Source organism: Gasterosteus aculeatus, chromosome 5 (genome assembly GCF_964276395.1).
Source record: "Gasterosteus aculeatus chromosome 5, fGasAcu3.hap1.1, whole genome shotgun sequence".
In the NCBI taxonomy this organism is placed as follows: domain Eukaryota; kingdom Metazoa; phylum Chordata; class Actinopteri; order Perciformes; family Gasterosteidae; genus Gasterosteus; species Gasterosteus aculeatus.
Window position 1 is genome coordinate 12,611,189 of NC_135692.1, and position 22,370 is coordinate 12,633,558.

At 45.2% G+C, this 22,370-nt stretch overlaps 1 protein-coding gene across 4 annotated transcripts in view; it reads left to right on the forward strand.

The window, feature by feature from the left end:
* Positions 1-22,370, forward strand: part of vti1a (vesicle transport through interaction with t-SNAREs 1A) — a 101,207-nt gene that overhangs the window by 24,022 nt on the left and 54,815 nt on the right. For all 4 annotated transcript variants that reach the window (XM_040175834.2, XM_040175835.2, XM_040175833.2 and 1 more), the window contains one exon: positions 4,908-4,992. In XM_040175834.2, the coding sequence (XP_040031768.1) occupies positions 4,908-4,992 (85 nt within the window). The remainder of the gene's footprint in view (positions 1-4,907; positions 4,993-22,370) is intronic.

A 22,370-nucleotide genomic window follows, 5' to 3' on the forward strand; every position in this document is an offset into this window, starting at 1 on the left:
TAAGAATCCTAGTTTCGTTCTTCTGAATGTTGATTTAGTTGCCAGAATAGTTGGTTTATTAAGTTATGTTATGGTTTTTAAAATGCACGTGAAGTTTGACAGAAGCTAATTTGGATTATAACCCTAAACATTTGTCCCTGGGATGTCTACAGATATTCCCGACAGCTGCAGTAACATCTCCATTTTTATAATTAACGCTCGGTAGTTGTAACATGTTTAAGCCGATACCTTTTTACATACGTACGTTGCACCGCTTGTCCTTTTGAAGCGTGACTGAACTTATAGGCGCCGGCGTAGTTACAGTATGTTGTTAAACGTGCCTTTGAGTGAGACTGTTCAAAAGAACCTCTCCGATTCAATTCCTATCAAAGGCCCAGCATTCACACCCATCCATAATTAACAGCGCCAACCTGGCCTAGATGCCATGTTATCACACTTTCTTTTTTTTCACCCCCTTTAATTTAGCTGTACTTTTCCCTTCCTCTTTTTTTTGTTCCTTTTTGTGCGTTTCCTGCTAGCCCGAGGGTCAGGAGACCGCTCGCGTTTTCCTCAGCTGTCTCCCCCGCTTGGACCCGTCCGTTTAATGGGGCTCGATTCTGCTCCCCGTCTTCGCCGTCGCGCTCCTCCCATCGCAGTCTATTACCCGTCTGCTCTCCCCCGCGCCGGAATCAAAGGCTGGCACAGCTTATACACACTTAAGTCTTGCTTTTAAAAAAACACTATACTTTTTTTTTTTTTTTTTCAGGGCTGAAAAACATGTTTAAATATTTAGCAGCCATATTCACAGCTGTTTGACACTTGTAATTCCTCGTCTTACAAGTCCCAAACAAACGGCAGAGAAGATCACACAGTCAGTCTGAATCACAGCTGTCATCATTATTCACTTTGACTCTCCCCCACCCTTATTGAAATAATAAGGAAATCATCTGAACTTTGGAAAATGGTGATAGTAACCGCCTGTGTTTGATATTGAAAAAAGGCAGGAGAGCGAATGAAGAGGGGAGCGATTTTCTTTTGAGCTACAGCTGCATTGTTCTGGGGCTCCCTGTTAATAACTTACAACTGAAGAGTGTTTCTCGACGCCAAAAAGCACAACAAAAAAACACAATTTTTCGTGGATCCTAAGAAGATCTTTGTTCAAAATGTAGGTGTCAGATGAAAAGGCATACATGCATAGGCAGGAACGGGGGGGCGGCGGTGGGGCGCACCGGGGCACTCAGACATGCACCGTCGTCGCCGCCATGTATTGTATTTAAATCGTTCGCTGGAAGGCTCCCTGAGACCGTCGGCTATGATTTGGATAAAATCCTTAATTGAAAGTGGACTAATGGCAGATCTGAATGCCAAGCCAGATGTGTGTGTGTGTGTGTGTGTGTGTGTGAATGTGTGTGTGTGTGTGTCTGTGTCGCGATGGTGGAACTGTAGGGGTCAAGCCGTGATATGTGCCGTCGTAGCACAGTTGTGGCTGGAAAGCCACTTTTCCGTCACGACGAAATGCTGACAGGGATGACTGGGACTCCAGTGAGATATTTGAATATAAAGATATTGCTATTCGGGAGAATAAGAGTCGCCTCAGTTGAGAAGAAGTTTGTGGACATGAAACCCGTGACTACGTAGTACCGGGTGTTTAGGTTTCATTACACATGCTCCTTTTCATTATTTTCCAGGGTACCGTCCCCTGTCCGTGGCTGGATTGTGTCATTACGAGGGCCATCGCTGTGTGCCATTAATGGATTGTTAGTGGCTGAACTTTCACCCTTTCCTTCAGGTTCTGTCACCATCAAACCGGGGGCGCATTATTCTAATGATCTCAAACACACACACACACACACACACACACACACTGCCACCACTACCCCCCCCCACCCCACACACCCCTCCCGGCACTAAAAGAAGACAGAACGAGAGAGAGAGGGAGAAATTCAGGAGGAGAAAGCTTTGAAGTGGCTTTTTCCTTCGCAGCGAGTCCGCCGGGCCGTCTCCCCGAGACGTGTCACCTTTGCCGAGAGGGAATAGGAGAAATCCCGTTTCGAATGGTAATGATAACATACTAATCACTTGAGCTCTTTGAAGAGCCCGGGGAGCGCGCAACTCTGTCAGTATCCCCGGCTGCCTGGCGCTCCCGGGCACCACGCAGGCGCTGCAGCCGCGGTCTGGCGTGTGCGAGCGTGAGCCGCCGCAATGTCAATACGTCCCCTCTGATCCAGCGGCTCATTACGGCCCCCGGCTCCATCTCCACGCACACCTCCGCCGGGTCGCCACTGCGACATTGCACACCCGAAGTGGCCTCCCCCCCCCCCCCCCCCCCCCCGTCAGACCCAATGCCACACCCTCCCTCGCCCCCCCACCATCACCTCCGAAATAAAAACAACCCGGCGTCCCATCCCGTTCGCTGTGTCCTCGTCGCTTTCCACCGTTTTACCACCCACCCACCCGCCCGTTCTCCACTCCCTGCATCCTCCCTCTGCCCCCCCCCCCCCCCCGCCCGTTATCTATTGAAAAGTATCGCTGCAATTTTAAATGACATCTGTCAGCGGCGCGAAGAAAAGGGAAGAAGAAGAGTTCAGAGGGAGTTTTTCTCCTCCGCGCGCTTTTCCCTTTCCTCTTATTGTCAAACTTTGAAAAGTGTGCCGTTGACTTCTCTTCTTCCATTTCCTCTGAGTGATTAGCTGGTACACATTCTGACAGCCTAAACCCCCCCCGTCCCCTTGGCTGATTTGACGGGCATAAACCCTCGTCAGAGAGGCAGATGTCATTTGTCGGGTTGTTTTTGACTGTCAAATTCCATCTGATCAGTTTCTTAGCACAGCGTATCAGAAAGGCCATCACAAGCAACAACATACAAGTAAACATACAAGCCATCCATGTTTATGCTGTTTATGATTCCTCTTCTGAATTCGGCTCGAATTTAATCAAAGCACCGGGCACCACAGCGGACGGTACGGGGCTGAATATGTTCTCTGAAGTTATGGTTTTATGTTTATGTTTTATGTGGTTAAAAATCTGCACTGAACAACCACTTACTAATAACATAGACTGGACAATGGTATTAGCCACCATTTAAGGGTATTTTATACACAAAAGTTCTAAATACAGCCACTGAAAGAAGTCTGTGCATATCAACCAATCCGCTAAATGACAGTTTTTCAGTATGTAAGATCTTCTAGAAGCAACCATGATGGTGAAATGGTATAATTGCACCAAATAAAACAACTTCAATATAATATCTAAGCATTATTTGAAACAAAGACGAATCAAAGAGATGCTTCCGTGATTAACCCCCTTGTGATGCAGTGCAGCAGAATCTTTTAATGAGAGGTGTAGTTTATCAGATCTTGGGAATTGTATTAAAAAAAACATGCAAGGCCAGAAGCACAAAAACCAAACCCAAAGATTAGCTTTGGTATTTTCCAACCGTTGTTTTAACAACGTGGATGCGACTCGGTCAAAAACGATAAAAAACCCTCCGGATCCAGCTATAGGTAAAGAAAACGCCTTTGTTTATCTGTACAGTCCTTTCCGTTATCAGACATGATAACAATCCTACGCTTCTAGTGGCAAAAACAAGCACTTTTAGCATCGACGCCGAGGAATTGCAACGGGCGAATACGTTGCAGCCTTTTTAGCAGCTCCCTTCCATTGTCGCCCCCAATAATCACTTTGACACAAACATGGAAAAACAGGGTCCACGTTGGAGAACAGTGAAGTTACCCTTTAATGCAGAACCACGAAAACGTTCGTTTTGGGATGAATGATCTAATACTGACCTTTTATATTGACATTATGAATAGATTTAGAAGCATTGTTGTCAATACAAGCTTTTCAGATAAAAACAAGTTTTTTTATCTGGATGTGAAGAATCTGAAGTGAACTCCAGTGTTAAGGTGGAAGCCAAGGCCGTCGGCCGCTGGATCAGATATTTCTGCTGCCTTGCTCGTCAGACATGAATTTTTCAGCTCCGGAGCAGAAACTTAAATCCCTGGTTCTTTGGTATCTGAGTAACCGCTATCAATTGATATGTTTACACGTGATATTAGAGCTCCAGCTAACACCTTGATACTCGCAAACCTCCACTTTGAAAGCCTATTTAATTATTTATGAAACACATTTTTTCTTGATATGCTCTCGGAGCTCCATGCTTTCAATGGGCAGCCTTGTCAATTGTTGATAGTAGTGAGTAAAGCAGGAGGGGAGGGGGTGGGGGGGGGGGGGGGGGGGGGGGGGCAGTAACTCATACATCATGAATTACTGTATTGGTCTACTAATGTGTAATGTGGACAAAAAAAGAAGCAGAAAAGACATTTATGGGCTTTGTTTAGGATAATGGTCAGATTTATATTTTTTTACATTGTTCTCATTAATACTCAAGAATTCGTTCATTTCAAATGTGACATTACTATCCACAGCTGAGGAGGAAAATGATGATTTCTTTCCTTTCAAATTCTCCTTTTTGTTTGGAGGCTCTCACCTGGACCGGATTTTTTCCCTTGAACCGGAAAGCTTCATATTAGATTTGTTTGCTTCTTAATTCGCTCCCCTTGCACCTCCACCTTCCCCCCCGCCTCGGCTCGCCTCTGTCTGCGGAAACAATACCGGGACGCGCCAAACCTCAAAGTCGCTCCTGTTTTCATGTCCGAGATGAGGCGGCGGCGCCTCTCACATTGTCAGCCTCAACATGCATATGCTTGATATTCCATCAGCGCATAACACATTGTCATCCATGAAGGTTATTGCCAACCTGGCTGTATTATGTTGTGGATGTGATCTGTCTGTTTAGGTGACAGTGTTGACGTGTTTCTTTGAAATGGGTCCCAGCCCTCTGAAATCAATTTATTTTTTATTTTTTGTGTTTTTGTTTCTCTGGCTTCAATTTTTTCTCTCTCTCTTTCTCTCTCCATGTGTTGCAGAGAGCGCATCTGTTGGACAACACAGAGAAGCTGGAAAGGTCATCACGGAGACTGGAGGCCGGCTACCAGATAGCAGTGGAAACCGGTGCGTACTCTGTTTTGGGATTGGGCGAGGAGGGAGTAAGGGGGTGTTGGTGAGGGGGAGTCAAGATAGTGGCGGGGATGAGTGAGCGACAGCAAATTGTCTTGCTCATATGCGAGGTGGGTGGATGTGTGTGTTTGTGTGTGTTTGAGGGTGGTTGGGTGGGTGGGGGCGGAAAAGAAGGGGGAAGAAAAAGCTCTCTCTTTCCTTGACGCCTGATGACATTTTCGGGAGAACATCAAAGGCGAGCCAGGGAGGGAGAGAGATGTACAGGCAACAGATCGAGCGCCGCTTCCTCTCGCGCTGCTCCCGAAGAAAAATTTCGTTCGCTACGTGTGTGTGTGTGTGTGTGTGTGTTGGTTGAGCGATTGTGTTTTTTTTTTTTTTTTTTTTTCTTCTCAAACAGAAAGGGGGTCTATGAAAATAAACAACGTCAGCGTTCCTCCTGAAGTTCTTAATTCAGGAGTGCAGAAATAAGACAACATAATATCACACTCTAAATAAACACACACACACACACATATACACACGCACAAGTCCTTTTTTCCTCATTATCAAGGAGTTTTTTTTTTTATTATCTTAAAATAGGAAAAAAGCTCATTGCGTTCTTAAATAGATTTAAACCAGTTAGCATATTTTTTTTCTTCTTCCTGTCTTCCTTCCTGACAGTCACCACATTATTGAGGCACAGTGTATTCCTCAGAGATTTATCAAAGCTCATTCTTGAAGTATCAACCAGCTTTCTGTGGCTTCCGTTGTAGTTTTGAAAAAGTTTGTCAATTTACACTATAATCGCGGGGTGGCTGGCGCGCGCGACATCGACACATTTTAATAATTCAAGCAAAGGAAGGTTCGCACGCAGACCAGCGGCCTTTGATGTTCTCCGCGCCTTGCCTTCACAAATGCATAAATACAATCTGCATCCTCTGCCTAAAAAGTATCGATTGAAATGCGCGGGACGATCCCGCCGTTATCTGAGCATCGCGACTGATTTCCTTTTGATTCTACCCGGTTGTAACTGTTTTGCTTCGCAGCCCGGTCGGTTTAAAAGCAGCGGGCCGTGGCTTAACGCTGCTCGATACTCCCCCCCCCCCCCCCCTCCTCCTACCGTCGTCGGCCACATGCCCCTTGACCCCATACCACCGGCGGCCCTCGTGTCCACCGTGTGCGCAGCTAGCTAAGAACAATGCTCATTCATCCTGCCTCGGCCCCACACACTTGGCTTGGTCCCCAGCAGCTGGGGGGGGGGGGGGGGGCGGCGGCGGCAGTGTTTGTGGTTCGGTAGGGAAGCTTCGCCCCACGTCTTTAACCCACGACCCCTTCCTTTGCGCCGCTGTCGATACCAACCCTCCGCTCAGATGCACAACCTGAAATGGCGACGTCGCCGGGGTCAAACAGGGAACACATCTGCAACAACAAAAAAAGAATATGCGCTCCTCCACGGGAGTCATTGTTCTACTCGCCGAGCTCTCCAGCGCGCCGGGCACCAAAACATCAGGTAGCGCTGTTTAAACATCTGACGTCCTGGCGTGGTTCGACGTGGTCTTTCATTTAGTTCGTTCCCACAAAAGCAACGCGCAGAAAATTTCCCAGGCATCACTATTTGGTATCAGAGTCCTGCCATAGTTCTTTAGAGCATTGAGACCCAGGACGCTAAGGGGTGGGATTTGTCTTTTTGCAAACATTAAACTGTTTTTCTGTTTTAAAAGCTGCATTTGTTGTACCTCCTTCTCTCGCACATCAAGAAGATCAAAATAATGATAACTCAAGAACTGCATGCGGCGTTCTGCACGCATTTCATAAAGAAATGGCATTTGCAATTGCCGGGCAATAGGCTTTGAGTTATGGTCCATGGGCCTTCAACACAAATAATTAGAGCATTTAGTTTTTCTCCAATCAGACACACTCTGGTCATCTTGCCAGGAACTCGACTCCCAGACATCTAAAGATGTACTTTTTGCGGAGAGCAGTTTGGCGTCGTTATTTTCCATTAATACAAAGTTGCAACCTCCATCGACAGTGACACGGTAGCCCTCAGGAGCTGTAAGTGACCAATGGGGAAAGTGGAACTAACAGACATTTTATTTCAAAGAGATAAATCCTGAACAAAGAACCCCCCCCCCCGCCCTTCACACGTTTCTCTTTTCGCTTTAGCGTTGAATATATCTCTTAATGACCAGGAACAAAAAAAGCCAAGATGCATCTATGTCACATGAGGGCAAAAGGAATACTCTTAGTTCTGAGAAAAGATAAATCTTCACACAATACAATTTTATCAGATTCCCCCCCCCCCCCCCCCCCCCCCCCCGTCTTCTTCTACCATTCTGTGTCTCCAGTGAGTTTAGCCAGAAAAACAAAAGGCCCGCCAAAAGCAGTGAGAGCCCTCAGAGGGACGGCGAGGAGACTCCTCGGACACACGGCGCTATTTACCGCACGCACCCTGAGCAACCGGGGGCCTCTGTTTGTCTCATAAATAAAGTATAGAACTTCATTAGTGAAGAGCATGGACTTAAAAGCCCAGGCATAGCAACAAGCCAACGTGGGGGCTAGCCCAGTTAAAGAGGACCCTAAATAAAGTGGGAGGGCATGCAGTTAGCCAATTTAAAGACATTTGAGTCGGGGGCATTTGAAATACCCAAATGTGGAGGCTTGACTGATGTTAAATCAAAGGCATGCCAGATTTTAGTCCTTCCCTCCACGGTTGAAAAGGTTTTTGAATGATTTATGATTGCTTGTTTAGAAATGGATAGCATGTCAGATAATGCATCTAAGTTGCAATGATTAGCTGCTCCACCTTTTTGATTATTATTCATTGAAGAGTGAGCGAGAGTAACGTACTAATCCACAGTTCATACGAGAAGACAAACGGCCCATCAAAAACTCCCGCTTCCAGTAAAAATTCCTTTGTTTACCGGCAGCACTCTATTAATCTAGTGGCTTTAAATAACATTTGCTTTGTTTTGCCTTTGCATTTTAGGGCATTACAATGATAATAATAATAGTAATAATAAGCTTAAATTACGTGTTGTAATAGCAATAGTTTTTATGTGGGCTTGAATCTTCTGTAGTTGGCCTGCAGAGACATGACTAATGCATGTTTTATGCACTTCAACATTTTTAAGATTTAATTTGAGCACAAATCGTAGCGTCCTTTCATTTTTTACAATTATTATGAGTGAATGAATGCTTCTTTGAGGCCCTTTTCTAAAAATCATTTGACTCAATAACTCAGCCAGCAAATGTGGAGTGAATTTACTTTGAAAATTCAACCCCCTTTATACTTGTTCAGTTGACACAAATAACTTAGCAATGCCAGCAAAAAAGAGCTCCTGAAACAAAGAGAGACACGGACAAAAGCGCTGCTGCTCTGCATTTTAAAGGTGGCCGGCGAGAGGCTGAGTGCGCTTCTTAGGCGACTGTTCTTGGTGTTTAGGGGCCTGTAATCAATCCTGCTAAAAATGAAAACCGCTCATTAGGGATTGATTTCAGTCCCGTTCAGATAAGCAGAGAGGGGCCAGAGCCTGGCCCGAGGGTGACTGGGGGGGTGGGAGGGGGTGAAGGGACCCCAGCCGAGTCCAAAGTTCACGTCATGCCAGGTAGAGAGCAGCACCGCGGGCTATCAACTTTATTAGGACGGAGATAAGCTGATTAGACCACGTCAATCAAAGGTGCCAGTGACTCAGTCATCGTGTAGGGGGCTGTTTCTTTCTAGCTCTCCCACTCTCACCATCTCCCTCTGTTTTCTTTTTTTTTTTTTTTTTTTTGTGATAAATCATTGAAGCGACCAACAAAGTCGCAGCCGTCGCCGGGCTAAGCTAAGCAGCCCTGCAGTTGTCACCAAGGCGGACGCGCGGGGACCCTGTGATGTTGGGACGACTATATTAAAGAGTACATCAATTTGTTTTAGAGCAGTTTGATTTGTCAAACTGCAGTGGTATTAAAACAGGGGGTGTGGGGCTGGGGGGAGCAAGAGCGAGGGGGTGCCGGGACGACAGGAAATGAATAGATAAGTGACAAGAGTGACGAGAAATGAAATAAATATTTTTTTTGTAAACATAACAAAAAGGAGAGAATCTTCATGGCTCTCTTTTGAAGCCGAGTGTGGCTTTGAGTCTTGCTGCGAGTCCACGGGCGCTGGAGTGGCCCAGTAACGCAGCGCACGTTTGTCCCGGCTCTCTATCTCTCCCCCTCCATCTTTGTTTCTCTCCCACTCACTTTATTTTTCCCTCTTCCCTCTAAAGATCAGACTCTGGGATTCTTCTGGTGTCAGGGCCACCGAAGTGCCACACGCGCCTCAAATCCATACGCAAACACTCGGCGAGTGACATAATCTGTTACGTTGATGATGCGTTAGGTATATTTAAGCAGAAGCTGTTTTTATATACAAATTTGATTTGTTTAAAATCCTTAATGTTCATAATATTGTGTGAATCCTTGACATTATATATAAATATACATATTTTTTATTATATAATCATCTTAATAAAACATTTATTTATGTGAGTTGTTTGACCTGCTAGTACACCACACTTTTTTAATGAAAATCTTTTTTTTATTCACTACATCAATAATTTCTAAAATGATTTTAATCTTTTCCTTCTCAACAAGTAGCTTGATCTTTTCTCTTTTTTTTAAAAACTTTTTCTATTATTCCTTATTCTCTCTGTTTTACTATGAGCGAATATTTGAAGCACCAGTTTCCTTCAGGTAAAGCATAATACATAACTTTTTTGTTTGCCCGAAACAATCCGCATCAAAAAGAATAAAAAGTTATTTGATATTGGTTTGATTAATAGAACTCAGAATTAGGACTTCACAGCGTGAGTATTTCAGCTAAAGAGGCCTCTTTGCAAAATATGTTTCAAAGAAAAGTATATTTTTATATATAGCTATTTAAAACGCTAATAATTATTAAAAACACTCAAAATTTAGCTGGACGACACATTTCCTCGATGTATATGCTACACATTTCCTCGATGTATATGCTTCAACGCATAACACCTCGCGCAGGGAAAACCTAGCCGCGGGTGAGCTGTTTATCGGTAAACCCCCGGTGGATGAAAGGCACAGCAATAATGATTTTTTCACTCCTAATCGGACCTTGTCAGCAAGGCGTCTTATCGTGGAGAGGAAAATGACACCGATCCTATCGAAGAGCCTGGAGTCCGAGTCGGCTGCTTTTGCTCCCTCCCCTCCCTGCCCACCCCCCCCCCCCAATCATGGCCGGCCGTGGCCCAGCCATATCTAGCGCCGCCACAAACGGCGGGCGACGCTTTTTTCATGTGGACTTCAAAAACATTGCGAGTCATTAAAATTGCACCCGCGTTCGGCGGCGGGGATCAGCCGCTCCAGAGCGAAAATGGGATGTGGGAAGAGGAGACTCGCTAAATGTGTTAATTCCATCCTCACATGTTTAAGGCTTAATTTTAATCTGTTTGAGGAAGGGGGAGGGGTGTGGGGGGCGATTGGAAAAAGAGGGAGGGGGGGGGGGGGGGGGTGCAATGAGAAAGCCTGGCGCCGCAATAAATCGCCATTATCTTTGACACCCTAGGACTCAGCTGTTCCAGGGATTTAGGGGTCCACTGGCAACAGTCTATAGCGCGGGGCATGAAAACACTGTTTACGCTTGAACTGCGGTAGCTAAGGTGCAATCGCCGGTTTCAGGCAGCGCAGACAAAAGGCCCGCCGCGCACAATGGCCGCCTAGCATACGTACCCTCAATGGAAGAGCTGAACCAACAGACTCGAGGGTGTGTGTGCGTCTGTGTCTGTGTGTGTGTGCGCGCTCTGGGTACCAGTGGGCAAGTCTGCGTTTCGACAGGTGTTGTCACAAATATTAGCTTAAGTTAAGTGGCGCTACGGCTAAGTGACTCCACGCTAGCTAGCCCAACACACCAAAGATGGCTGCCTGTGAAAGGTTCCTGAGTGAATAACAACCGCTATTCTCCTTGCGTCCCCCTGTCGGGTGTGCACAAAGCCTTAGTAGCATTAATAACATTATTAGAAAATCTAATAATTAGACCTTTAGTCAGTTATTAGCTTCAACAAGGCTCTCAACATAATGAGACTCTTGGAAGTAATGATCTGACTAGAGAGCTCATTGGAGCTTTCAGGCTCAGCAAAACATGAGGCAATATTGAAATGTTTTAAAACGACGCACGCGCATGTCGTCAAATGAATTCTAAACGTGAGATGGATTTCTACCGAGAACACATCTAATCAATTCTTGTAATATTGAGAATGACACTGCAGTGAAAAGGTTACATTACCTTAAAAATATTATCAACTTGATGGCAGACCGCGAGGAATGTCTCAAAATATGATAAATGCTGACTTTTGGTTTTTCAACACACGACAGACAAACAATTTTCTGAATAAAATAAAGCAAAAACAAGTCTGATGACAGCTTTGAATGATGCACAAGGTCGCTTAGTAATAACCCAAGTAATAATTAAGTCACAGTTAGAGACTAGAGTCACATTTACTATCAGACCTCATCCAGATCATTTATTGATATGATCTAATCCTTACCTCAAGATTTACAAAAACACCCTCCAATTGATAGATAGTGGTGTGCCACTATATCTTGAGAGACACCTTCGTCCCAACCGTAAATCATATTTTTTTTTAAAGTCTATTTTTAGGTTACAATAACTAAAAAGACCCCCCACACCCCTTCTTTCTTGCATGCAGAAGAAGAAAAAAAATGCAGCATTGACCTCTGGCTGACACAGACAAAGCTGAGGGAGGGAGGGAGTGCGACAGAGAGGCGAGCGCTAAGACAACAACTGTGAAGAGCCGCATAGGGTTAAAGAAAAACTGTTTCAGAAGGAAATGGGAGACAAAAGCAAAGACTTGGAGCCCCCGTGGGCGCTTTAAAGAGCCGCTACATCTGAGGCGCTGAAATATAAAAAAAAAAAAAAAATGGAAAGGGAACACCAAAAAAGGAGAAATTGTATAATAAAGTAAAGGAGTGGCAGCGAGAGACAATTGTGCCACCTTGTCACCCGAGGACGTATATCAGAAATATTAATTTGGTGATGAGGATGACGTACTGGATGACAAGAGGGTTATTTAAAACCCTAAAAGGAGTAAAAAAAAAAAAGAAGAAAACAAGGAGACATTTATCGTGGGGAGAGGCGTCTTTATAGAGACCAGAGATACAGATGTTAGGAAGGAGATGACTAAATTTACCCAGAAAAAATGGGTTTACATTTTTTATTTACATTTTGTCCTATTTTACAAAGAAAGAAAAATCTCCAGGCTTCTTTTTTGACCGGTAACCTCCTTTACATCCGTTCTCATTTCAATGTAGTGAAGTGACAAACCTTGAATACTTGAATAATGACAATAGAGTCCAACTACCATTTAGCAAACGTTGCTTTCACAGCCAGTCGGCACTCACATAAACAGGATATTTGTAAATGCAGATTCGAAAGAGAATTGTGGAGGGGAAAGTAGTGTTAGTTGTGTTATTTAAAATGATAATTTAACCACTCACATTTTCAGCCATGCACCTGTGATGTGTCTGTAGTAATACTTTTTTCTTTGTTTCGAAAATACCCTTATGACTATATGTATTTATTAAATGCAATTAAATTATTTCCTAATTTATTTTTGTTTGTGTTCAAGTGGAAAGCTAATCATCACTTTCGTAACTTGCATGTAATTAAGGATTGATTAGGCCAGTATACACTTTTTCCAATTCCAACTTGCACAGTTATTAACTTAATTAATTATTATTATTAACATTTCAGACATTTAATATAATAATGTATGATAATAAAATATAACCACAGTTAAGTTAAAATTGTGTGACTTGGTAAGCAGAAAGTCTAAAATGATTAATAGCTTGCTACCCAGCATTTTAATGTTTAAGTATTCTATCATTCCCTTACTGCACATGGCTACATAAATTAATACAATTTTAAGGCCTTAGTCTTTTTCTAACTGTAAAATGAAAATACTAAATACATGGAAATAAGAAAATAATTATTTAAAATGTATATTTTTCAAGATTCTGTTCAAAAAAACGTATTATTTATTGCCCTCATAATGTTCACAATTTGTTTTATACAAAATATATAATATAATACAAAAATACTCAAGTCAATATAACTTTAAGCCACCCAATTCATACAATTTGTGAAGTTCTGTTTATATATATTTTGCATGTTTGTTATTTAAGATTCCTGGGAAATAGTTGGATGTGATGTATTGTGTTTGTTAGATTGTCAGTACCAACACGTGATGATACTATAAATGGCTGTAAATAATCTCCTGCATCTCGTTGCTCTTTAGGATTTAAAGCAAGTCATCAGCAGTAATCACTATTAGATCCTATTTAACGTTCTTTTCCCAGCCGAGGAACGCATCAAAAAAGTCCTCCGAGGGAACGACCCACCAGCAACAATGACTCCTTCTCAGCTTAAGACGGTGCAGTTGTTGCTTTGTTGTCGGAGTCTTTTAGTGTGTCAGATCCCGTATCGTCACACAGATGTTCTCCAGCAGCACGGCTCGAGACCCTCTGGCCTCGAGGCTGCGACAAGCAGGTTCTCTCACATTTAAACAGCTTGGTGCAAAAAATGTAGAACCGCAGCAGTGAGTGTCGCCCGCAGCCTTGAGGAGAATATTTCCACCTGCGTCATAGAGCCATCGGACGGGGCTAAATGCCGTCATTAGCTCTTTATTAATCGGCAGCTTCTGTCGAACGCCACCCGGGCCTCCCACCCTGCAAGACGCACAATTAGACTGTACAAACACACTGGAGCACATTAGCCGTCTCCGTCTGTCCTCGCTCCTCTTTTTCCTCAACGGTAGCCCCAAGGAGTCACCCCCCCTGGCCCCCCTTCCCTCTCGTCAAAGGAGCTTCCTCCTTGGCTGTCCCGGGCCCATCAGACAGGGTGCCCGCCCGTTTAAGACACCCGGGGAACATGAAACGGATCCGGGCCGAGATGTCAGCTGGTCGTCCCATCTGCCAGTCAGTGGGATGGTAAAGCTTTTGTCCTGGAGGGGAGGGGGGGGGACCACAGGAGTGCTCTTTGGGCCCGTCCGGGCGTGGATGGTGCGCGTGCGCCGCTTTGGGAGAGGAAGACTCTGCGTCACAGTTTTGAGCAAAGCTCGACCACAGACCACGCGCTGACATTGTCCTTTTATAGTTCTTGCGCGGCGACTTGTGCGGACACAGAGGACTGACAACATTTGAACCGGGCCGACCGAGAATTTAAATGAGCATCCTCTGTGGTCAGATCAGGGTGAAATGGCCGCTGTGTTTATCACGACATGTTTGAGTGGCAGATATTTCAGGGGAATGGAATGTGTAGATCTCAAAATAAATGTCCTTGGTTGGCCGGCAGTTAATTGCTCTCATTTCAGATCTACTCACTTCTTATGGACCCACAGTCAGTGGAGCTCTCATCACCATTTCAACTTGTCTCTACCCCCCCACCCTCCCTCCGCCCTCCCCCCTTTCGCTCCCCCGTTAAATAACATAACCTTGACAGTACAAACCGTTTGACTTCCACATAAATGAACCAATGTACACAGCGGATGGAGGCTGGCCGTCTGGTGGAAATGAAGCACGTGCATTCTACCGTTCGGTAGACAGGCCGCGCCCTTGAGCTGCTTTGAGAGGGAGGAGCCGCTCGCTCAGTGAGAATGTGCTGAAACGGGGGGGCGCCTCTGTGCACCCACCGATGCAAGCACATAATCCTTTGGAAGGGTCTATGTGAGCCCAAGAGTTCCTAAAAAGAAAATGCACGCAGACAGCATGAACTTATTTATTTACCACCGAGTTATGCTTTTGTAGTTGTGCCTGTCAAGAATATCAGCACAAGTTAAAATGTATGCTCTTGTACATATGTGTGCGTATGTGTGTGGAAGTGTAGGTCTCCTAGTAAAATGTGAGTGTTGCACGTGCTTTGCACCTCCGTTGTTTCAGCCGCCGATCGCGATATGATTCATAACAACAAAGTCCTCCCTTTTTTCCTGTGCTGTAATCATTTTTAGGCAACGTTGACTGTTTACCGCCGTGTGGAAAGCTTCCCTTAAGTGGTCTACACAGTCCCCGTGCTCACATCAGTCAGTCTCACCGCATGATGCATGTGCCGTAGTGGTAGTCCTGAAGGGCTGATGTATGCACACAGCTCCACACCGGCAAGTCCTCCCTGAGCACATCTATGATCTTGGGTTACTCAATCATCAATCAAGGCCAACTGCAGCGTACTGTACTGTCGCCCATCTTTTAAAGCTCAGTTGTGAAGGACTGGCTAAGATGGCCTAAGGGACACTTTCCTTGGTCTGGTCTGGTCTCAGGTTTGATGTGAATATGTGCGTAGTTATGAGTCTACACACAGAACAGAGTCGACGCATTGATGTGGACTTGTTTAATGTTTGGCGAGGGCCACCTAATAGTAGAAATGTGAATATTTTTGTTTTTGTTTTTTCTCCTTCAAATCTTTTTCTTGCATACATTTTGCAGTAATTTTCGACGTGCATGGAAGAAGGAATGTAAAATACAAAGTGATAAGAAATAAAACCCATCATTACAAGTATAAACATTTGTTTTTGCCCCAACAAAGTACCTGTATTAATGTTGTTGCTACATATTGATTTAGTTATGTTATTAAAAAAGAAATATGAATTAAAATATATGATAAATTCCACTCGCTCCTATCATTCATACAATTTCTTCATTACCGTTAAACAAAGTAGTAGACAAATAAACATTTGCCAGGATGTTCCAATGCTATTTCCAAATTTTCGTCCTCGAAGATAATGAATCTTTAAAATGCAAACTTTAATCGCAGACAATATGGAGAGACGAGGCAATGCAAAAAAAAAGCATGCCACAGAATCCCCCCCCTAAAACATAGACTACCTACACCTTCTCCACAAAGCTCCTCAGACTTCATTATACTATCCAGAATGGACGTTCGATATTACAACAATAGAGTTGCATGCCAATTTTCCTGTGTGCTTGAAGTGAGCTGTTGTGCTTTTATAATGAGCTGTTTAGACTGGTGGCCGTTGCATTTGGGCTGCAACAACCAGCTCAATGAATAATTGTTACTGCCTTTTAAAGGCCAGATGTATGGAATTCATGCAAATTCAGGGCAAAGGGAAATGTGTGTGTGCGTGCGTGCGTGCGTGCGTGCGTGCGTGCGTGCGTGCGTGCGTGTGTGTGTGTGTGTGTGAGTCTTGGAATAATTGTATTCCAGATGTCCTTCTTTTATGTGACACACACACACACTCACACAAAAGGGCCGAACAGATGATGGTGATGATGATTAAGATCTTAAGCATATGGAGATTCTGTGTTGGTTTAGTGTTTGTGTCTGCGTGTGTATGTGGTGTTTTTCTTTCTTTTTTTCCTCTTTTTTTTTTTACATTTCTGCTCCCTCAGTCTTCTGTGACAGGTTCACCCATCTCTCCTGGGGAGGCCTTCACTCCCAATTTAGACGCAAGCGTCGTCAAGTGACAGCAATGGCTCCGGCACCCTACCTTTGCAATATGACTACAGTTAACTTAACAAGTCTCGATGTGTGAGCTCCATCTTTGATGTGGCTGATTTGAACGGTTCGAGCATCTCTCTTGCTGAGAGAGTTTTTGGTAAATCTGTCAAGATGATCTTCAGAGGGATGCAGGTCATTTCTGTCGCATTTTAAATAGTATAAAAACAAAGGTCTATCTTTTTTCGCGTTTTGCAGTTGAATCGTCACTGTGCCGTTTGCGGGAGGATCTCCATCATAGGAATGTGCTTCCTCCGGCTCTCGCGTGTCAGCTGCGTTATGGCCCTTTAGGAATCTCGCAGTCATCAGGATGGACATGTGTGGCCACGCCGGACTCAGGTGTCAGAGCGAGGTGAGGGGACAGCAGCACAATCCATCTGCCCAAGTCTGCTTGCGCGGCGATCGTCGGTGTCAACAGCACAACGGCAATCAAAGAGCCCTCTGATATAAAACCGTTGTGAAGGTAGTCCCTGTACGAGTACGCCTGGCATTTCAGTAAGCTCCCTGTCTACTTTCGACCTCTTGGTGGACGGGGCTTCAGCGTAAGTGTCAGCGTTTTTTGTTGAAGAGATTCAAATACGTTCTTTTTGTCGTTTCATGTCATCTTTGATATCTCTACCGTCCCTGCAAACACCTTGAGCGTGCATGTTGCATCTGTTTTAAGAAAAAAAAAAGAAAAAAAAAGTGAGCAACCACATCACTGCAGTGTGATCCCCCCCCCCCCCAAAAAAAGAAGTTTGGTTTAGAATTAACAGTAAAATAATGTTTGAAAACAAGGTTTTTTTTGAGGGGGGGTAAAGTTGTGTTGAGTGACAAGGGGCATGCCTCTTGAGCCACCTGGATTTATTTGGGCCAAACAAGAGGGTCTGATGTCTGTCTGGGCAACGGGGCCTCAGAGCCACGAACAGAAGGTGCCTCCTCACAACTCACACCTGAGCTCCTCCCATCCTGGGACCCCTCTCTCTCTCTCCCTCTCTCTCTCTCTGGCTCCCTCCATCCAAACTGCCGCTTCTCTCCCTTTCGTTCCCTAACCCTCCGTATCCCCCTCCTCTGCTCTCCCAGGCCGTGGCCTGGCCTACTTTTACCTCTCCCGCTCTGGCCGCTTTGAAGTCGACTCCGTTGGCCCTTTCCACAGATCATGTGCACGTTTGGAAATGGGCCCTTTGCTCAATCCTCCGTCTGTTTATGCATATACATTTCACAAACAGCAATGTTTAGTTAATCGTCTACAAAGAGAAGCACGCTCTCTTATGTATTAGCTGTGCTTATCACAGTAAATGATGCTACGGTTCGCAGTGAGAACCAACGCTCCGTTTGCTTGATTCTCTCAATTCTTTTTTGAGTCGCTGCAGAGTTTGTTTCCTTTTGTTGTCTCGTGTTTTTTTCCCTGACGAATCTCCCACTCAGTTCCTGGAAAAGAGGCTTCATTCAGGGAGGAAATGTGTGTTTGGTTGTCTGTTGGCATCTTTTTCATTTAGTCTTGAAGTGACAGGGTGTGATGCTGGGTAGGCGGGTGCATCTCAGAAGTCAAAAGCGCAAAAACACTAACAAGACACCAGGCAGGCTGCTTTTAGGTTGTTTTTTTTTGTCAAGGTAAAATCAACTGAAAAAGATCAGGATTCATATTCTTATGGTCAGTTTGGCTTTCAATCACATCATTTTGCCACAAAGGACATGCATATTTGTACAGTAAAAAATTGAATAGATGATACCTCTTTTGATTGTCTAATCCAACTGCTTGCGCCTTAAGTGGTATATTACTTTAATGGGAGGATTTTATTACAAACACATTATTTCCAGCTGCTATTCTTTATTGATGCCAATAATTCAGTACGTAATCTGATGCACCACAAGAAAGGGTGTTTAGTCACTTGAGGCTTGAAGTAATCCTACCGCACACGGTCTCAGAATCCCCCCCTGCCCCATCTCAGAAAACGGCATTGCTCGCTCGATATAGCTGCGTCTGACATATTTAGTGGCTCTTTATTTTGGTCCATCCGTAGGCCGTGCAACATCCCCGTCGCAGTGCGAGTGGAGCGCTCCCTTCATGAGCTCACCGGAAGTTTCTCACGTTCACTCCCATTGTTCGGTTTGCGTTGTTTCTTGACGCCCCTTTTTACGTAAGGTTTGTACGCGTGCAGAGTGGGAAAGTTAATCAACAAGGGTACAACTTTCACTTTAGTCATCGGGTCTCACCCCAATCTCTTAACAATTAAGTGCGTCAAGCTGTCTGCAATTTAAAATATTTCTTGGACTCTAAATCACATGTTCGTAGTGGATTCTTGTCAAGGCTTCATTTGGATCACCATGCTTTTTGGGGCGGGGGAAAGCAAGTACATCTGTTGAAATTTCAGGTAAAAGTGCCGATCGGTGCTCCTGTTGCCGGCACCTCGGGGAAAAATCATAGAAAAGCACCTGTTGCCTTTTTGTTACCAAGTGGAAGTGTAAATTACCAGCCAGTTCACCACTAACACCTCATTGATTGAAACTGGTCCGAGCAGGTGAAGTGGGATGTGACCGGCCGGCGCAACTAACGGCATGGGAAACCTGGCAATTAATGGGACACGGCGGACGTGTCCGACTTAGTGGCGTCAATAGAGAGTTGCCCCCTCACACTGCGCATCGCGGTAATTGGAGCGTTCGTCTCTTTGGGCTCTCAGAGGCGTGGAGGTCGAAACCTAAATCTGCATTTTAAAATTGATTTAGATGGTGATGGTCACTTCATGTAAACTTGGAGGTCATCATTCAATTTGTTGTCCACCTTCCAATATTAATGTTATCTATTATGCATAATGAAGGGGCGCAGTTGAGAGGACTGTTCTCTTTCCCCACTGTACATGCGCCTAAACATCTGCCCGGGTGCCACTGCAGTGTACGAGTGTGTATCCAACAATGTGTATATCATTTTAAAGAGGCTGTCTTTGCTCCATCAGACTAATAATGTGTTGGTTCATTCTTCAAGATGTCTGCGGCTGTAATTAGTGGAGTGCTTTGAGGCAGGCCAGCCCGGGGCAATGGGAGGGACCGAAGGGAGCAACAACACGAGGGAGGCGAGAGAAGAAAAGCTCCGTCCATTTCATGGTCCTGATGGAGGTTAGATTTTCTGTGACAACTGGACCAGAGTAATCAAAATGTGTTAATAATCCCTTCAAAGGGGCCTGGCGGCGCATCAGTGAGAAGCCTCAGTGAACAGCCAATCCCCCCCCCCGCTAGACCCCCGGTTCTGGCCGCCCCGCCCCGCTCATTGACCCTCCGTCACTCTCCCTTTTTCTCCCCTGTCCCGCTCCGTCTCCGCGTCTTTAGCTTTTGATCTCATCCGTCGTCTTCTGACATCGGACCGAGTTTCCTTATTTCAAAAATCCTCAAAAATGAGTCACAAACCTCAAGCCTCGGGCCACAGAAGGTCTTAGTCTTAGAGCCCCCCGACCCCCCCCCGAGTATCAACCCCTGGGACGGGTCCCGATCAGACTGTATAGGTACCATAAGTTCTATCTTTTGTTTGAGGATTAACACAAAGGTCAAAGTTCACAGACATGTCCAGATGGGGTCTCGGGTGCTAAATATCCATACCTTCCGCTCCTAAAAGGAGGTTGACTGTGATCAATGGAGTCGATCGATGGGCATGCTGGTGGAGGTAACGCTGCCCAAAAGTTTGATTGCATGCATATTGATCAGCGTGAGGCTAAGAAGCTGTAAGGCTATTGATTTTTGTTGTTGTTGAGATTTGCATTGTTTCAGTTCATCTTTATTTGTCCAAATATTTGGAGTGAGTGTGGCTACACACACACACACACACACACACACACACACACACAAACTATCGGTAGCTATCTTAATGTCCTTTCTCTTTTTCTTTCAATGAAGACTTTGCCAATTAGAGAAACTTCATTTCGTAGTCCGGTCTGGAGCTGCGTGTCAGGATCAGTTTGAGGCGTTTAAAAAATGCATGGGGGTCCAGGTGAGGCGCTCGAGCCACTTTGTGACCTGGAAGCCGTTTCAGGCGGCGTCTCCGGAGGGGCTGTGTCCAGTTTAGGGCATGAGACGGGACCGCGCTTAATAATGGAGCCAGAGGCATCAAAGGCTCCAAACTCCTACTGGCCGACATGGCATACATCATGAAACCTGTGTGTGTGTGTGTGTGTGTTTCAAGTTCTTCAAGTGCTCCTCACTTTAAATTTACATTGAACCTTTTTCTTTCTTTCTTTCTTTGTGCCCACGTACCTCGCTATGCCTACTTACAGTCGCTGTGCGTGCAACGGCGGGCACGCACGCACGCGGGACCTTCGCCACGTTATGTGCTTACACTCTCGCGTGCGTTTTGTGCGCGCGTTGAACGTTCACAATAGGGCTACCTCGCTAGGTGGTGTGGCTCCCTGGGGAGGCTAGCGTAGCTGCGAGCTCTAGAGGACTCATTGACTTTCTAATGATCACTGGTCAGGCCCCCAGCCCATGCTAGTACCAGGGGTTCGGCCCAGCCGCTGCTGCCGGCCCCCTGGCCACCGCCGGCGCTCCAACTATCGACTCACCCGCAGCCCCCCCCCCCCCCCCCCCCCCCGCTCTCTTTTGGCCTGCTGGCGATGTGTCAAAACCGATTAGCGTAGAGTTCCGCAACTATAGAGGAGGATCATTTTCAGGTTTATCTTTCTTGCTTTTCTCTCGCCGCTGCACGGCCCGTCTCGCCTCTCTTTCTCTCTCTCTCTCTCTCTCTCTCTCGCTCCCTCTCGTTTGTTTCCCTCTCAGTCTCCTCATCCTCCTCCACCCTGCTGAAATGAAGAGAGAAAATACAGAGAAAAATGAGTAACCTTTGACAGGAGTTGTTCCAGTTGTGGTATGTATGGCTGCATATTGATCTGCATTGGCTTTAGGAACTATAGAGAGGAGAGCCAGCGAGTTGCTGCTGCTTTCAAGTCCCACACAGTTTCTTCTTCTGGGGCAAGACAAGGAAGTTTCCGATTCACGTTGACCTCCTTAGGTCCCATAAACTATGGAGATTTATTTAGAGAAAGGGGTGGGGTGTTGTAACGTGTATATAAAATGTAAGAAATAAGTTCAGGAGTATGATTCCATATATAGTCTTGTGTCATGTTAATTTCCGTTTTGTGTGTCTGTGTTTGGTTTTCTACGCGTGTTTGAGAGAAAGAGAGTGTGTTTCCCTTTTCCTGTTGTATTGTGTGTTTATGTAAAATGTATCTTTCTGCTTTCCTTGTTGAGTTTGACCTCTTGACACACTCGGTTGTTTCTTTCAAGTTATTGACCGACGCAGCCAGTTTATCCAGATAACTATTTTAGAGTGTGGAACTTTTTTATTTTTGAAGAGCCAAAAAGCCATGGTTTGAATTAGAAAATATCTACACACACACTTACTCTGACACGTGCACACGTACACCGCTCAGCAAGACAGCCGAGTGCTTCTAACCCAGCAGTTCTTTTTCCGGTGAGCTTGAATCTCCCAGGAGACAAAATGCCTGTCAAAGACTTTGTCCAAACAACAAGAAATCTGTGACAACCCCCCCCCCCCAAACAAACACATACTTCTCCATCACTGTTCATCAATCCATCTCGTTGTGAACTCATTATTTATTTATGGTACTTTAAAGCGTTATTTGAATAATGCGGGGTGTGACGAGGGGGAGGGGGGGGGGGGGGGGGACTGTACGGAAACAACAGAATGACAACCACAGCAAAAGCACCCGAGGGCACACGGCAGCACATCGCGTCAGTGTCATCCTTCCTCGACTCGCCCCCTGTGGGCTTACTGCTCAGCAGGTAGCCACACGCGCACGCAGCATTATCGCTTACCATTCATATTCCATAAGTACACCGTATGAATTTTCTTCATGAGGACAGACTAGAAAACATGGAGTCGATACAT